Source organism: Stereum hirsutum, assembly GCF_000264905.1.
Source record: "Stereum hirsutum FP-91666 SS1 unplaced genomic scaffold STEHIscaffold_14, whole genome shotgun sequence".
Taxonomy (NCBI): domain Eukaryota; kingdom Fungi; phylum Basidiomycota; class Agaricomycetes; order Russulales; family Stereaceae; genus Stereum; species Stereum hirsutum.
In genome coordinates, this window is record NW_006763144.1 from 934,353 (window position 1) to 951,569 (window position 17,217).

General features: G+C 51.7%; 5 protein-coding genes across 5 annotated transcripts; 1 reads left to right on the top strand and 4 right to left on the bottom strand.

Annotated features, from left to right (window-relative positions):
- Positions 1–402: 402 nt before the first annotated feature.
- Positions 403–3,580, bottom strand: STEHIDRAFT_102349 (uncharacterized protein). Its single transcript, XM_007308030.1, has 2 exons — positions 3,198–3,580; positions 403–3,136 (listed from the first exon to the last, which is right to left on the bottom strand). The coding sequence occupies exons 1-2, from the start codon at positions 3,545–3,547 to the stop codon at positions 1,024–1,026; spliced, it is 2,463 nt and encodes an 820-aa protein (XP_007308092.1). The 5' UTR covers positions 3,548–3,580; the 3' UTR covers positions 403–1,023.
- A 4,073-nt stretch (positions 3,581–7,653) lies between these two features.
- STEHIDRAFT_171050 (PLP-dependent transferase) lies at positions 7,654–10,404 on the bottom strand. The gene is made up of 13 exons (XM_007308031.1): positions 10,122–10,404; positions 9,792–10,035; positions 9,480–9,732; positions 9,290–9,415; positions 9,206–9,224; positions 8,946–9,155; positions 8,858–8,875; positions 8,725–8,797; positions 8,628–8,664; positions 8,511–8,564; positions 8,217–8,448; positions 8,010–8,115; positions 7,654–7,918 (listed from the first exon to the last, which is right to left on the bottom strand). The coding sequence occupies exons 1-13, from the start codon at positions 10,296–10,298 to the stop codon at positions 7,836–7,838; spliced, it is 1,632 nt and encodes a 543-aa protein (XP_007308093.1). The 5' UTR covers positions 10,299–10,404; the 3' UTR covers positions 7,654–7,835.
- A 590-nt stretch (positions 10,405–10,994) lies between these two features.
- Positions 10,995–13,274, top strand: STEHIDRAFT_63663 (glyoxal oxidase; the record flags this gene model as incomplete). The annotated part of the gene is made up of 5 exons (XM_007307710.1): positions 10,995–11,111; positions 11,180–11,274; positions 11,337–11,908; positions 11,972–12,349; positions 12,406–13,274. 5 exons carry the CDS (start codon positions 10,995–10,997, stop codon positions 13,272–13,274), a joined length of 2,031 nt encoding a protein of 676 aa, XP_007307772.1.
- Positions 13,275–13,745: 471 nt separating this feature from the next.
- Positions 13,746–14,996, bottom strand: STEHIDRAFT_133705 (NAD-P-binding protein; the record flags this gene model as incomplete). Its single annotated transcript, XM_007308032.1, has 3 exons — positions 13,746–14,245; positions 14,309–14,701; positions 14,780–14,996. The coding sequence occupies 3 exons, from the start codon at positions 14,994–14,996 to the stop codon at positions 13,746–13,748; spliced, it is 1,110 nt and encodes a 369-aa protein (XP_007308094.1).
- Positions 14,997–15,715: 719 nt separating this feature from the next.
- On the bottom strand, positions 15,716–17,210 carry STEHIDRAFT_84237 (NAD-P-binding protein). The gene is made up of 3 exons (XM_007308033.1): positions 16,929–17,210; positions 16,457–16,858; positions 15,716–16,393 (listed from the first exon to the last, which is right to left on the bottom strand). Exons 1-3 carry the CDS (start codon positions 17,143–17,145, stop codon positions 15,894–15,896), a joined length of 1,119 nt encoding a protein of 372 aa, XP_007308095.1. The 5' UTR covers positions 17,146–17,210; the 3' UTR covers positions 15,716–15,893.
- Positions 17,211–17,217: the final 7 nt, after the last annotated feature.

A 17,217-nucleotide genomic window follows, 5' to 3' on the forward strand; every position in this document is an offset into this window, starting at 1 on the left:
GCCAGAAATGTAACGCAGAAACCCAAGATTGTCCTTTATTCGAAGCGACATCCGACACCGACGACTACAACAAAAGCGAGGATGGAGACAACGTCCAGTACCAAAGAAGAACAACAAATATCAAGAGAGTGTATGTATCTAATGAGGAGAGGCAAATATATAACGTACAGACATCCTAGTCACGGTATGTAAGTAACCAGCACCGGGTACCAATTGACAAGTCAGTCTGTGTATGTATGGATTCAGATTCAAAGCGAGAAACGAGCGAGGAAGAGATCTATGTCTATGGTTATCAAGTCTATGTGGATAGTATGGAGCCGAACAAAACAGAGAGGTTGAATGAAGTCTATGTATGGAACGATCGTATGGATAAATATGGCAAGAGGGGGGGTGAGAGAGGGGATGAGAGAAGGAGGTGTTGCATGTACGTTCATTAGTCGACGTGATATGTTCATGTATGTGTTCATATGTTATGTCCGTCCTCGAAGCCCGTTGAAGGACTTGGGAAGAGAGAACTTCGTTTAGAATGAGCGGGAAAGTCTAGATGGAGTGCTGAGGAACGTCAGAAAAGAAAAAGAGAGACGAGAGAAAGAGGGAAAAACAGAGACGGAGCGGTGGGTGTTGAAGGTCGAGCAGGCAAGGGAATGAGTTGAATCAATATGCATCAGGAGAATGCGAGAGGTATCGAAAGAGATGCAAAGAAGACGAGATCTAATTACAAAAGGATGCGTGGGTGTGTAGGTCGAAGGTAGGATAATACGGATATGTACAAGTCAGATGAAGACGAACGAAGATGACGAGACCGCGAGAGAAAAGAAGACGGGTAGCAGCGGAGATAGATAGATAATATAGGTAGACGATACAGTGTGGACCTGAGTAGCAAACGACAAAGAAAAAGCCCCATAAGGGTTTGGAGAGCCATATGGAACAAGCGCGCACAACATGTAGGCGGCGCTGATAATATGCAGAACGAGGACCGTATCCAAATATACCATCCAAAAACAGAAGAACAATCGCGAAGCACTATTGCGCCCCCGTCGTAAACATCCGTCTCGGTCTCTCGCCCGCCGGCGTATTTGGCAAACTCAACGACGGCAACGACATATGTTGCGCCTGCGCCCTCGCGAACCTCGCCGCCAAGTCCGTCTCACTCGAGCTCCTCTCCGCCTCCTCATACGACGGCAAACCCTGCATACTCGCCAACGGCGGCACACCACCAAGGAAACCCCTCGACGCGATCCCATAGTCCGGCACCTCAGTGAACGCCCGATGTAATGTCGCAGGCGACGTATTCTGATGTCTCAGGGGCGGAGGCTGCGGTCGAAGTTGAGGACTTGCGGCGCCAGAGGCAGACTGTGAATTGCTTGGCGAATGGTGACCATGTCCGGTGAGGGAAGTCAGCGAGGCCAAGTTCGTATGCGAATTGCTGCGAGAGTTGAGAGAGAAGGGAGAGGAGATGGTCGTGAACGGCTTCATGGAGATGTTGAAGAGGCCATGCGAGGCACGGCTCGCTGGGTTCTGCGCGTGCACGTATGTATCGTTTGGGTTTCCTGGCCTGCTCCCACCTGCATGAGGTTCTGGGCTTGGAGCACGACTCCCATGTCGACTAGGACGACGACTGTGCGCACGAGACCCCGGACGGCTGACGGGTTGGCTAGGAGGCGTTGTTGTCGGCGGAGTATCAATCGGTGGGTTCTGCAGTCGGGGTGGTTCGTCCTGCGACAGAGAAAGCAGTAGCTCTGAGTTGACGTACTCCAGGTTTGCGCTTCCGGCATCGGCGTCGTTAGGTAGTTGAGAGAGGATTTGTTGTGCGTCGAGCGGGGAATGGGGAGTGTGAGATCCAGAGGATAGAGTGGTTTCTGCGGGCTGTATAGGGTTGACGCCGTTGGTTACCCATGGGTTTGAAACGCGTAGGGTGGCTGCCTCTGGCAAGTACATGTTCGCTACGCGATCACGGACATGCGACGAGTAGCTCGGGAGCTCCATATCGTCCGCCTGCTCATCCGCAATTTCTGGTCCTCCCAAAAGCAACCGACGAGTTTGAGCCGTAGCGGCACGGGCCTCGTCAATAAGCCTCCAGTCAAGGACGTGGAGAGGTAACGAGCAGCGAAGTTCGGATGTGTGGCCGTCGAGATTGCTGATGAGGATACTCCAGCGGATACGGTGGCTGACGATGATGGGTTCGAGTGCATGAGTGGGAGTAGCCGTTGATGGGACGACGACGTCGATGGCGGTGACTACATCCGAGTCCGAGGGCTCAAAATCAAGAGGGATGGAGTAGGAGGACGACGGAACGGGCATGGGAGCCGCTCGCGACGATGGGCCCGCTTCGGACGCAGGAGTTTGGGAGTGAGAAGACGGTCCGGAGTCAGGACTGTGATTGTTGGGTTCGGAGGTGAGACCGGTCATCGGTGGGAAGTAGCCAGAGTGGTTCAGTGGCGAACTAGGCGTCCCGAGAGGACTGTTGCCGCCTGAGCCGTACGGCGTGACTGCAGCAGGGGTGGCGGGCATAGACTGTGTCGGTCGTGGCCCGTAGGAAGGCTGGTGTGCTGGAGTCCCGCGAGTGCGGTGTTGCTGGTGGTCGACGCAGACGGCACGACCGTTAATGATTTCGTGCTTAGCCGAGACGACGGGTCTGGTGTTCTCTTGCCATCCTGCACGAGCGTAGAGCTTGACGGTCTCGTTGACCATCGTCGAAACGCTGAGAACGCGGGCACCTTTCGCAATCGGTTGGAATTTGACGACGGCGGTGAGCGTATCTCCGGCTGCCCATGCCTTGTGTGGGATCATGATGGAGTACATCAGTTTCTCGGGCCAGGTGTTCTCTATCTCGAGGGTCTGCTGATACTCGAGAGCCTCCGGAGCGAATGAGCGAGTGATGGAGACGGGGAGCTGAGCCAGGAGATTATGTGCAAACCCGGGCCGGACGGCGACAGCGCGAAGCTTGTAGGCCACTGATGCGCCACCGAAGACGCCTGTGCTAATGCTGGACGGTAGAGAGCCGCCAATGTGAAGTTGGAAGGGGAAGAGGTGGCGTCCAGCCTTTAGAGTGTGGTTGTGCTTCTTGTCGCCCTCGAGGAATGACCACTCATGGTTGCAGACGATATACGTCATACCAGAGCTGTTCAACATCATCCTACAAGGAGAACGGCGTGAGAAGGTAATTAAAGGTTAGAATGCCGATGGCGGTAACGTACGGTTCGCTCGCGGTGGGCGGCAATCGCGCTTTGCCTCTGAATTGAAGCGTAATCTCCTTGAAGGATGTGGACTCTGCGAGATGAAGGACGACGTGACCAGAGAGGAGGGAAGGTGCGACGTCTACTCCTGTCCCCTTGAGGGCGAGGACGTCGGATGCGACGACGATCTCAAGGCTGGGAAGCTTCTCCTTGTCCTTGCCTGGCATTTCACCGTTATGATGATTGGGGTGGGCATGGCTGGAGATGCCTTGAAGAGCGTTATGTAGGGCATGGGAGAGGGACTCGACTTCCTGACGGGAACGGTGATCTTCGTGATTTGGAGAAGGGGGTCTTGTGAGGGAGAAGGACATGGTTGATGTGGTGGAAGAGGGCAAATGGAAGACTGCCCGAGCGAGGCTCTGTGGCCTGAGCGGATGAGAGGAGTTGGAGGAGGACCGAATCTGGAAGCTGCTCTGCGGCTCGGCCCAATTTATTTGTTTTCCTCACCCAGATCTTCTCATTTTTTATCGCCGGACCTCGCTGACGTCGCCGATCGAGATCGTAGCTATTCTTCTTCCGCAAACTTCCCGCAACAAAAATCCTCGACCGCTCCGCTCCCCTGATTAAGCCTGACTCCAGCGTTATCTCCAACCGTGCATTTTTCTGACATTTTCGTCGCTCGTCGTCGTCCGTCATCGTCCGTTGCCACCAGTCAGCTGCTTCGCCCCGGGCGAGTCGGAATGTCTGGTACCGCCTTTGGGGCTCTCGTCGGTACCCACCGTGTCGCTCGACGATGCAGACGGAGGTGGCCAGGCGATTCCAGGTACGGTTGTTCTTCCGACTTGCCAAGTCGCTATCGCACGCACGTTGTCCTGCCGTAGATCTTCCGGGCCGAGGCCTGCGCGGTGCATCGCGTTTGTTTCCTCGCTTTCCCGGACGTCTCCGAACAAACGCAAACGTTCAACTTCTTCATTTCCGGCACGCTTTTTAGACCTGAGCTCGCTTTCATATACGTCTTGCGCCATGATACTTACCGAAGTTCTCATTGCTATCTTTTCGCCTTTCTCATGCGTGTTCGTCTTCCGTAGCGTCGACGATCATCTCACCGCCTTGCACAGCTCTAAACGCTCCAGTCTGCGCAATATTTGGAGCTCGTTGACACGCTATATTTCTCCCGGTCGTGAGCCTCTTCGGGGCGGATTCGAATACGCACGCATCCGTGGCACTTCTCCTTGTGCTTCATCGCAGCGCTCTCAAGAATCATCATCACCACCCTCAATACTTTGGCTTCCATCTTCCACACAAATCGAGGCCGAGTCGACGACTATGCCACAAAGGTGGAGGTACCCTCCTCTCCATTCAAGGGCGAACACCGCTATGTCTCTAGACTCGGCTACTTCGTCCCTTTTCTAAGCATGTTCAACACCACATCCTGATGCAGGCCCTCTACAATACTATAGATAGCTATTTCGTCCCGGAGCCGCGGTATCTGCCATCTCGTCGGCGACCCATAGTAGGCATGTCTGTTGTGTTTTCACCGAGCCGCATGCTCGAACACACCTATTCTTGTGCAGTCGAAGGCCTTGTCTGCTGGCATGGAGAACAGAGACCTCTGTTCTTCTCCTTCTCGCCCTCTTCCTTGTCCGTGTACTCAATATCCGAAGCTTGAAGCTTCGTTCTTTTCGATAATCTACTCGGCGACGGGCGTTCGTTCTCTCAGCAGGCAAGTCAGACAACAATCCTTATGTCTTTCTCTTCGAACCTCCCCGTTTGACATAATGGAAACTGATACAGGGTCTTACCGTAATACCGTAATTCCCTCGCACCTCATCGATGCGCCACAAATTCCGTCTCGAGCATATCTCTCCCGCAGTACCTCATCCGAGTCACCAATTGTCCATACGCCTCCGAGGATCAAGTACCACAACTGCAATACTTGTCATCTACACGTGCAGGCATGGTGGTAGCTCGCATCCGGCAAGCAATCTCGGATCCATCTCCGATTGTTCCTTCTGGCCCAGAACGGCACTACTTCTCCTGTGCCTTGGACAGTCACTGACAATACACACGCCGATCTGCATAACTTCGGGCCTCGAGGCCCAATCGAGGTACTCGAGCGCTACATGACTACCACCTTTGCTCCTCCTGCTTCGTCCTCATCGGCCACAAACACCACTTTATCTATCTTTACCTGTTCTGGCGCGACTGATCTCGGTGCCTCGGTGACACGTCGGGAGATCGCACTCGAAACTTTGTCAGTCTAAATGCTATGTATAACGGGCTCTTGCCGTATGCAGCCTTCCTTGCCCACAACTACGTCCTAATGTTAGGCTTTGGTGTATGGCTGGCTTTGCTCAGGGTAGGTTCTTCGACTTCTGGTGTTTTCGCTCGCTTCGAGAAGAGCGCCACAAAGGTTTTGGAACATGTGCTGTGTTGCCTTACCCAGTAGTCCCGCCGGGACTGTACGGTCAGTATGGCAACTTCGGATGATACTGTTCACCGCGCATATTCTCATGCAATAAGGTTTGTGGACTGTTTAGCTATGCGGAGAGCTGCAATTATCGTGCGACGTATTCACTTCCGAATGTGAGGCTTTGCTCTCCCCGCGGCGATTGGGGGTTGATATTTCTGAGACGTCTTTGTTCTTCGAATACATTCATTCGAAAGTGCGCTCTCATCGGCAAAGCCAGCAAATATCCCTCCTCGCATGCAGGCCGCCTGCTGACCTCTATAATTTACCCTGACATTGCAGCATACCCACGGTCGGTAATATCGCCCACAATGCTGGTGCTAGACGGCGAGTTCAACGATGAATATGTCTTAGGCCTATTTACCACAAAATAGACGGACGTCTAAGTTCCCCCGAGGTCGCTTCGTGAAACATGAAGTGCTATTCGGACTACATTTCTTTCCGCGCTCCACCGGTGATAGAATGGCCCATCAACAAATCCTAAATACGCCGCACCCACCGTACTTAATCCACACGCTATTCCTCCTCATCAAATCATCCTTAGGATAAATAGTCACAGAGATTAGCGCAGCCTCGAAGGACTTCGAAGGACGCTCTTGTTGACGGACTACAAATAGTCAAACGTTGCTGCATATAGTGTGGTATTTCCGAGGTTGTGTCGTGGATCGTGATGGCCAACTAAACTCGTTGTTGACTCGCTCGCTCGCAGAAAAGACGGATCAGGATCAGGAAAGTCTACATTATTTCCGCCCAAAACACGATATTTCTGCTCCCGAGACTAAAGTAGTAAGTATTCAATACTAGAAGATCGTTCTTAGTGAGTGTTGAGCGCTGAGCGCCGAGCAGTGCCACATACATCCGTGTCAGTGCATGGTCCGAGTGCGCTTCTCGACTTGCATTTATTCTCTATCAAGGTCGATGATGGTTGAAATGGGTTTTCTTGACAGATTTCCTGCGTTCTTGTTCAACATCGCATACGGCGAACTTCACGGGGATAACCCGGAAAACACAAGCAAACACGATACTGATAAAAATGCTATCTACGATATCAGGCGCTCTCGGGCTTTCGGACTTCAACTTTATCGAAAGATTGCAACTGAGCGCTCGACTCAACAGCGTCAGAGCGCCCAGGGTGGTTGTTGATGTCTGATGGGGATATGTTACGAGGTCTGATGGGGATATGTACAAGTGTAGCTTATTGGCGGTGCAAAGGCCTCAGTGGCCGTCGGCTCTCCGCTGTTGAGGATCAGGACATCCTTTGATTAGACGTTAAATATAATTCGTGTTATGGCCAATGGTGGTGTATGATTCGACCAGGGCCAATAGAAAATCTTTTTTCTTCTTGTGATCTGGTCGCTCGGACAGAATATGTGGCGCCAGGGAGTTCAGGACGACGAGTTCTTCGTATTGGCTGAGAGTATTGATTTCAAAACACCTGTAAATGTGCATGAATCCTCAGTATAAAGCATTGCTTACAGTGTCAAGCGCAGGTCAATAATAATTTGTGCAACGACGATCCAACGCCACACGTAAAACTACAAGCGCAAGTCGGCACGGACTCCGAGCCCATCCGCACCGGCAAATATCGGAAAAACCGCATAGCGCGAGTCTGCTTTGAAACCACACGCATTGCACAGGGCACAGGCCGTAACAGAAGCTCTGGCAACGCGTACGGTTCATAACGGATCATGGATGTACTTTCGCTTCAGTCGAATGAGCAAGCAAGGCCGCCATGGCAGAGTCAGAGAGTGGGTCAAGGAAGCCGGTTTGCTCTGGGCCTGAGCTGGAGCTGTACGACAACTTCTGAAAGTTCGCTTCTCCCGTACTTACTGTAGACAGTGTGCGACGGTGAGAGAAACTCAGTAGGTACCGAGCGTTGCGGTCCGTATAGGAGCGTCGCCACCTACTCAGGTCGTATCCTTGGCGAAGACGAGCCCTGGTCCTGCCCGGACTGGTCTCGTCGGAGGATGATGAAGAAACATGAGTATGCAACGATGTTTACCGCAGTCGACCTCTGATTGAGCGGTGGTGTATTGCATAACAGATAAGCATAGCTAAGATGATTATGACATATAGAGTTGAAATATAATGATGAGTTATACGGCATGAAGTCTAGCAAATCCAAATATTCATCCGGAACAGAGCCCGAAAAGAGAGAGATACCCGGAGTCCACTCTTGCCGTCTGGATCTACGCCTGGTATAAAGCGTCCAAGAAGGCTGACGCAAGTGTACCGACCATCTGAGGGCCAACAGCGCTCGATTGGCCGAGACCTGGAAACCGCGATGTTAGTAAGTCTCTCGGTCAACGAAGGAGCTCGGTCTGTGATGTTGCTATCGGGGAAATGTGTAGGATCGAACATACCGTAGACGGCAACCATGTTGCCCGCACCAGGAGGCGATCCTCGCGCCTCTTTGATTGACTCTTTGAGGTCAGAGATTAACGTGTCCACAACAGGAATTGTCAAACGCTAGAGGCCACAGAAAAAAGTGTTTTAGATCGTGAATTCCCGATCCCACTCGGAGCCGGGCGTCAAGGGTGAGTCGAGGGATATATGGACATTCGACGTACCGTGCAGGCAATATGAACCGCGGACGGGTTTTGAATCGCATTCAAATGCCACCCCTTCTTCGCCATCTTGTCCCCGACCTCCAATACACTTACATTCGGTCTTCTCGAGCCGAAGGCGACGACAGACGCGGGCGGTTTACCAAGGATATAGAGTTCTGGGATTTCGGACTTGATGCGGGATTCAATCAATTTGGCCGCGCCGACGATGTCGCGACAGGACGCAATGTATCCTCTACACATTATGAAACATGATGAGCGGAGGTTTGGATGGTCAAGGAAGAGGAAAGCACGTACTCTTCGCCCATGTGTTGCATGACTGCCCATGCACCTGCGATGAGGGCACCTGGACTAGACACAGATAATTTAGTATTGGACTGATCCCTACGGACAGATAAAAAGATATGGACACACCGCGAACCGGAGAAACCAGGGCTTGCGTAGAGGCCACCTGAAAGAAGCTGTCGTCAGACTTTGAGGCGCTCCGTGTTGGGCAGGAAGTTAAACGTACCGGCCCATTCGGGGTTGACGTAGTACTGGTGTTGCCTGAGCTCTTTTGACCGGTACATTACAACGGACGAGCCCTGCGGAATACCGGAATCAACACCGTATCAACTCTGAAGCTTGTTGCTATATGTGCGTACCTTTGGTGCAAAACCATACTACAAACAAGTAAACAACATTATATCTGTAAGCGCGACGACTATCAGTGGAAGTGAAAGGAATGCCCACTTTGTGTGTATCACAGCTGATACTGGTTACGCCCTCCACTCGGAAGTCGAACGGCTCGACGGGGAAGCCTGCCTTTTCCAAGAAAGGCATGATGAAGCTACCTAGACAACAATCGACGTGCAGACCAATATTGTGCTTCTTCGCGAGTTTCCCAAGAGCAACAATGTCGTCCTGACAGCCATCCGGGAAGTTGATCGCAGAGCCTACGACCTGTAAAGTGTCAGATTTGAATATAGAAACCCAATGGAGGAGAGGTATACCATGATAGTGTTGGCGTTGCTACAGAGGACAGAGCGTTAGTGGTTTACTGAGCGAAGCAATCAGTGCTTTGCATGAAGACAAACATTGCGCGAGCCACACGCTTGATGTCTACTTTGCGCGTGGTGGGGTCGACTGGGATGGTATGTAGCTTGATTTTGAAATATGCCGAAGCTTTGTCAAACGCTGCATGTGCAGAGGCAGGGATGATCCTATCGTCGAAATAGAACTTCAGCCCACCGTTTTTCAACGAGGAAGGTTAGAAGAAAGACAAACATTTCAGGTTGCGTGATACCCTTGACCACTCTCGCCCAGTCTCTGTGCGTCTTGCAGGCCATGATGATGGACTCAGTGCCACCGGATGTTGTGGCTCCAGCACCATCGGGGTGGTTGTACATCCTCAGGCACATGGCGACGACTTCGGCTTCCATTTTGCGGATAGCAGGGAATACGTCGGGGTGCAGAGGGTTTGAAACGCAGTACTTTGAGAAAGCGGCGACGATGATTTCCTCCATGTCCTCTCCGCCATCTTGTAAGACTTGTTCAGCAGAGCGCCAGCTTCACAGAGCCGAGGATAGAGGAACTCACGGTAAACAGCTCCCGAAAGCTTTCCTTCTTTGTAATCAGTATGCGATTTTCCTTCTGTATCCATTTTGTCCATCTCCTCCAATATCCACTCCAGTGACTTACTCTCCTGCGGAAGGGCCAGATGTCTTACCACGTCCTCTCCTTGCGGAACAAGTTGCTCTTGTATCATAGCTTTGGCCCTACCCATCTCAACCTCCACTTTTTGCCTCATAGACGGCATACGAAGGGCCAGAAGGACAACTTGCTATACATCGAAATAGTACGCAGGCGCGTGCCGGTTGTGGGTTGATAATGAGCGACGTGTTGACTTGTATGATGAAAGTCACGCACTTGAGCAGCCCACTTGTACATCTCACCGACAGTGTTTCGCAGCCCTCTAGCACGAACATGTCTCCATCCCTTGAGCGAGTATGTCAATACAACATATAGAACAAGCAGGTTTTTGGCGTTCTCCGTCGACGACTGTAACCTAGACCGTAACGGCGAGAAGAGATTAATTGAGGACATCTCTCTGGTTGATTTTCTCAGACGTGTTCCCCAGAGAGAGTGGCCGGCGAGGATAGAGGAAGGTGAAGAGATATGATTGCGTGGGCGTTGCCTTTTCGCTTTCGTTGTGAAAGGCTGAAGCTCAGTCGATTTCACGAGCGCGAGCTCGACCGTGTGATCGGGCTTGCTCGGGCCGACGCGTGGCTCAAGACGTAGGTGGCAATTATTCAAACGTTCATCGACATCGCCCATCCAACGCTCATCTCTTCAAGAGCCATGCTCGAAGCTCTGGTCTTGTTCTGTTATTTCCTAGAGTGCTCAGTACACGTCGCGAAATTAGAATTGTGGTATGTTTAGCAACCTCACGGTTCTGTGCGCCCGCAGCTCCCTGAGACTAGGTTCTCTGTAAATCCTCCTATGACAAGAATAATCACCGGAAATTAGGTCCTCCGCACTTTGGGCCTCCTCGCCTCCACCTCACACGATGCCAGTCCATTGAGCATTGGATGCACGATGTTTTGTGACCGGTGACCTTCGTCGACCAGCTCACACCGTCTTGTGATCTAAATGAGGCTAGGGCGCGGTTGCAGATACTCAGGCTCTGAGTTTTCTCACTGGGCTTCTTCCATCATTTTCTTCCTCTCTCCAACTTCTCGTCGGACGTCTTTACTTGGGTGCATAATAGAAGCCAGCTACTCTCCTTGAAATATTGCAGCTATGTTTCTCTCCGTTCTGCTCAGGCTTTTGGGGCTGGCAACATGCTCCGTCTCTGTTCGTGCTCAAAGAGCTGGATCTTTCGAACAAGTGGGAGACACGCTTGTCAGTGCTATGATGGTGAGTGCTCTGTTTTACGCATTATATAATTGTTCGAAAAATTGATGTGAAGAATCTCTTCTTTGGAGATGTTTCTGGGAAACGAGGGCAAGGTCTACATTCTAGATAAAACCGAGGGGAACGAAGCACAAGTGAACGGCCACCCTGCCTGGGCATCGGTTTGGTACGCCCTATAACAACTGCACTACCGGCATTGTTTGTGCTGACCTAACACTTTTATGATAGGGATGTAGCCTCCCGGACAGCGACTGTCATGGACGTTGAGACCAACCCCTTCTGTGCTGCAGGCATGCACCTTCCAAACGGTTCTTTCGCAACCTTTGGAGGGAACGGCGCTATCACTGTCGGCGGCAACATCGGTTCGAGCCTCAACCCTGATGGCGTCAGTGCAAGTTTCGACTCAACCTATCAAGACTTCGATGGCACCAAAGCCATCCGTATCATCACACCCTGCACCGGCGATGTATCGGAAGATCCGTCCTGTAGCTGGTACGATTCTCCTAACGGTCTGCAGATGGAAAAACAGAGATGGTATCCAGGTTGTGAGGCACTCGCAGACGGGAGTGTGGTGCTCATCGGTGGATTCGTCAATGGAGGGTACATCAATCGAAATGTTCCCAATACGGATCCGTTAACGGAAGGATTGGCTGCAGAGCCGACATTCGAGTTTTACCCAGCGAATGGCAGGACCGCGGAGGTGATGCAGTTCATGGTCACGACAAGTGGGTTGAACGCGTATGCACATACCTATCTTATGCCTTCGGGCAAGATACTGGTCCAGGCAAATTGGTCCACAAGTAAGCCCGATATCACATTATGTCTCGAATATTTTCTGAAAACTTGTCCCCCTGGTCCCGAAGTTTTATGGGACTACACACAAAACATCGAGACACCCTTGCCCGACATGCCAGGACATGTTGTTCGCGTGTATCCCGCCTCTGGGCCTGTTTCCATGCTCCCTCTCACCCCCGCGAATAACTGGAATCCTACGGTTTTGTTCTGCGGAGGCTCTGACATGCCAGAAGAGGATTGGGGTAATTATAGTTTCCCGAGTGTCAATACCTGGGAGATTCCTGCCTCCGCGGACTGCCAGCGGCTTACGCCAGAACCTCTCGACGGCTCCACGCCAGAATACGAACAAGATGATGACATGCCTGTTGGTCGCACTATGGGCCAATTCATTGCTCTCCCAGATGGAACACTTCTTGTCGTCAATGGCGGTCAGAACGGCACCGCAGGTTAGTCACTTCCTTACTCTCTACACTTCATCATACTCATCAAGATGCGACAACAGGGTACGCCGCACAAACCGGCCAAACCGCCTCCTTCAGCGACATGCCCTTTGGTATGTCCCTTGCGTCCAGTCTCGTAGGCCAACCAGCCCTATACAATCCAGATGCACCTAAGGGCAGTCGCTGGTCTACCTTAGGTTTCGACTCATCTTCCATCGCCCGTTTATATCACTCTTCCGCTCTCCTCCTGGCCGATGGATCCGTCTTTATCGCAGGGTCCAATCCCAACGTCGATGTCAACACCAGTACCGTCTTTCCTACCACTTACACCGCAGAGATTTTCTATCCACCGTACTTCAGCGCTTCCACCCGTCCCTTAACTCAGGGTGTCCCATCGGTGCTCTCCTACGGAGGGGATTTCTTCGATATCACCGTCACCCCGTCATCCTACTCTGGCCCTGCAAATGACGCGGCGGCGAATACTTCCATCTGGCTCATGCGTCCGGGATTTACGACCCATGCGATGAACATGGGACAGCGCGCTATGCAACTCAACAATACCTACTCGGTCGCATCAGACGGCTCTATCACTTATCATGTCTCCCAGCTCCCGCCAAACCCGAATCTGTTCCAGCCGGGACCGGCGCTTCTCTTCGTCACCGTCAATGGCATCCCCAGTAATGGAACACTGGTGAGAGTTGGGAGTGGGAATGTCGAGATGCAGCCGACATTCGATGTCTCTGAGTTGCCTGCGAGCCAAACTGCCGCGATAGAGTCTACAGGGTCGGGCAATGGAAGCAACGGTACTGATATGGCTGGAAAGAGCGGCGCAGGAAGCTTGACAACGTCGATCATTGGGAAGGGGAAGCTTGTTGGGGTTTACGGTGCCGTGACGTTAGTGAGTATTGCATCTGGCATTTGGTGCTGGTGATTCCTGTTCTTGGGACCACGCGTTACGGGACATTGTCCGTGAGTTATGCTTTAGGACTTGGCCATCAATTCGTCTTGGGTACCCTCCCCGAGGACTTCAGTCGGACTGCCGTGGTTTTATTCATCTTTTTCTCTTCGGGACTCTGGGGTAATATCGACCGTAAAGCTGCATATTAGGGGCACTTTCAAGCATCACGTGTTCGTCTTGTCGCTCGTTACATTTCGTGTTGCCATCTTATTTTGAACATGAAAGATCAGATGCTGCTTTCTCCTCCAATCGAGTACTGCAGATATTCCGCACATAATGGTCGTTATGCCGAAGTCGAGCATGATACACTGACTCGTGGCTCTGGGAGGAATTGCATGTACGTTAGATATTGGCTATCTGATTGGACCCACAGTCTGCTAACTCAGACAAAGTCAGTTTGGTGCCTCTTGGATGTGATTCAGCTTCGGGAAGGTAAAACACACCTTACACCTGGGCGTCATATTGGCGAAACAACTCCGCGAAAAACTGATGTCTCTTTATAGCATGTTCGAAACCATGACTTTCCTCTTCGCCCCTCGCAAACAACTCATACATCCTTCCGATGTTCCTCGCCGGCAACGACAAGTGCTCCAGCTCATCTTTCACAGGCTCCACCACCTCAACCTGACCCGTCTTCTGATCGTGCAGCTCTAATAAGCTCTCAGCGAGACCGACGTTCAAGAACGGCCCGGGCGAAGTGAGACGGATCTCTCCAGATTCTCCATGGATACGCCATTCAAGAGCAGGGGTGCCTGGGAAGGGTGGTCCACTACGCATGTAGAAGGAGAATATGGCGCCGTTCAAGGTCTTAGCATGGAACATGACTTGGTCGGGGACTTCATTCTTGACTTCTTTCTCGGCGACAGAACCGTCACGCGCGACGATGTCAACTACGGGATGGCCGTTGAGCATGATGCTGTCGAAAGAATCGATAGATCCAAGAACTACAGGATCAGGCATTAGAACTGGACAAAGAATATTGAAGAAGAACCGCCACGATAACTCACCATGCTCGATGGACTCCAAAGCGTGTCCGATACCGATGGTGATAGGATTTGCACCCACCTCTCTCTTCGTGAAATAGTCGACGGGCACTGCCCCTCCGAAGCCTTGAGCAGTGATATATGAACTGCTCAGGACCTTACCGATCCTCCCACCGTCCACCAACTCCTTGACTCGCCTGACCAACGGAGAGAACGATCCCTGTAGGCCCACTAAATTCCTTGCGCTGTGCTCCTTTGCGACGAAGGCCATCTCCTTCGCTTGCTCCAGGTTAGATCCAAGCGGCCATTCAACAAAGACCGCTTTTCCAGCACGAAGAGCGGGTACGGTGATCGCATAGTGTCTGTCTACGCGGACGCACACTACGATGAGGTCGATATCGGGATCGGCGGCAAATGCTGGGGGAAATAAGACATCGTAAGGACAAGACGAAGTTGGTCACGGATCCAGGCATTGAGATAAGATGGCGAACATACACTCGATGTTTCCGTATGTCTTTGTAGATTCGGGTAGGTTATACAATTTGACTGCGTTCTTCGCCGACTCTACCGAAGTATTGCACAAGGCGACCAGAGTATATGCATCTGAGTTGAGAAGGTAAGGCAGATGCGCAATAGGAGCCCAGCCTGCACCCTGATATTTGTCGGGTGGCGCACTCGACAGGCCGATCAAGCCAACACGTATGGGAGACATCAAGTATAGTATTCAAGGTGCTAGAAAAAGCGGAGATGATTTGATTGACGAATATGAAGAGAAGACGCGAGAACAGAACCGGGGAGCAAAATACGATGCATCCATGTACAGTATAAGTATAGTCTCTCCGAGGAAGCTATTCAGGGTAATCTGCTGACTGAGCTCTCAGAGGAGCTGACGCAGCAGATAGCGAGCCTGATCTTCAAGACCAAGAGGCAATGATGCAATTTTGAAGGCATGCGGTACTAGTAGCTCTGATGGTCGCCCGTGAGCAGGTCCAGAGGCGAAAGGTCAGATCCGGAGAGCTCGAGTATGTGCGCAAACTGAGGCACGAAGCTGAGGAGAGAGTTCACTATACTAAGATGGCATATAGGTCCTGAGAACTGAAACAGATAACTGGAGCGAATGACTAATCACATGCATGGAAATATTGGATGGGTCAGGATGGATCCAAATGGATGAAACAACATGGTTTCTGGAGGAGGCGCCTAGATACTTTCGATGATCTCTTCAGAAGACAAAACTGGTTGAGCAGAGATCAGGTGCGTCCCCGGAAGCCGGACCATGTCGAGATGGGAGAGGCCGCCGAGGAATAATCGATAAGTGGGAGGGAGCAAGACGAACCGACTCAGGGAGAGAACGATCAATGACAGAGCAGGGCATATTCCTACCGTCAAACGTCCACTATTAATTGTGACACCGGACATAAGATATTATGTGGGACCGCTATATTTCACACTGAGAAACCTTGATGAGGTTCCACGACTGTGGGGTTGATAAAAGGACGTATCGTACACGCACGCGCAAAACCTAGTGCTAACATGAGGAGACTATTGACATAGCACGTTAGTGCGTTATCCTAGGGTATAGACTAGTCTTAGCAAGAAGAAACATACATCATGCCTGAGCATCGTATTGACGGAATAGTTCCGCGAGGAACCGATGTTTCTTCGCTGCATGTTCGAAATCTTGGATTCCTTCCTCACCCTTCGCAAACAACTCATACATCCTCCCGATATTCCTCGCCGGCAATGGCAAATGATCTAGCTCATCCTTCAAAGGTTCTACCACTTCAACCTGACCTGTTTTCTGGTCGTGGAGCTCTATTTTGCTCTCGGGATGCCCGACGTTCAAGAACGTTGTAGGCGAAGTGATACGAATTTCGCCAGTCTCACCGTGAATGCGCCATTCGAGGGCGGGGGTGCCTGGGAAGGGTTTTCCGCCGCGCGAGTAGAGGGAGAAGATAGCGCCATTCGAGGTCTTAGCGTGGAACATGACTTGGTCGGGAACGGTCTTCTTGCGTCCTTTCTCGACGATAGATCCGTCGCGCGCTATGATGTCGACGACGGGATGGCCGTTGAGTACGACGCTATGGAAAGAATCGATAGAGCCGAGAACTATAGAATCAGACATTAGAAATAGACCACGAATAATGACGGAGAAGCGGAGCAATAACTGACTATACTCGATGGACTCCAAAGCATGCCCTATACCGATAGTGATAGGGTTTCCACCCACCTCCCGCTTCGTGAAATAGTCGACAGTCCAACTTTCCGTAGCCCCTCCATTTCCTAGGGCAGAAGAATACGAGCTGCTCAGAACTCTACCGACCCTACCGCCATCTACCAATTCCTTGACCCGCCTGACCAATGGAGAGAATGATGCCTGTAGACCCACGAAATTCCTCGCGTGGTGTTCGTTTGCAATGGCGGCCATCTCCTTCACTTCCTCCAAATTAGCTCCAAGCGGCCACTCGACAAAGACTGATTTTCCGGCACGGAGAGCAGGGACTGCAGTCGGATAGTGCCTGTCTACGCGGACACATGACACGATGAGGTCGATATCAGGATCAGCGGCAAGTGCTGTGAGACGAGTCGAGGACGAAGTCAATATTCAACACAAATCCGAGCATTGCAACGATAGTGTGCGTACCCTCGACACTGCCATATGTTTTTATGGATTCGGGTAGGTTGTGCAACTTGAGTGCGTTCTTCGCTGACTCCACAGAAGTATTGCATAAGGCAGCCAGAGTATACGCATCTGAGTCAAGAAGATAGGGTAGATGCGCCATAGCAGCCCAACCAGTGCCCTGATACTGGTCGGATGGTGCACCAGAAAGACCGATCAAACCAACACGAATAGGAGACATGGGGCCTAGATGCTGAGCTTTGTTTGAGAAAAATGAAGGGTGAGGGCAGATCAGAATTGGGAGTGAAGCGTG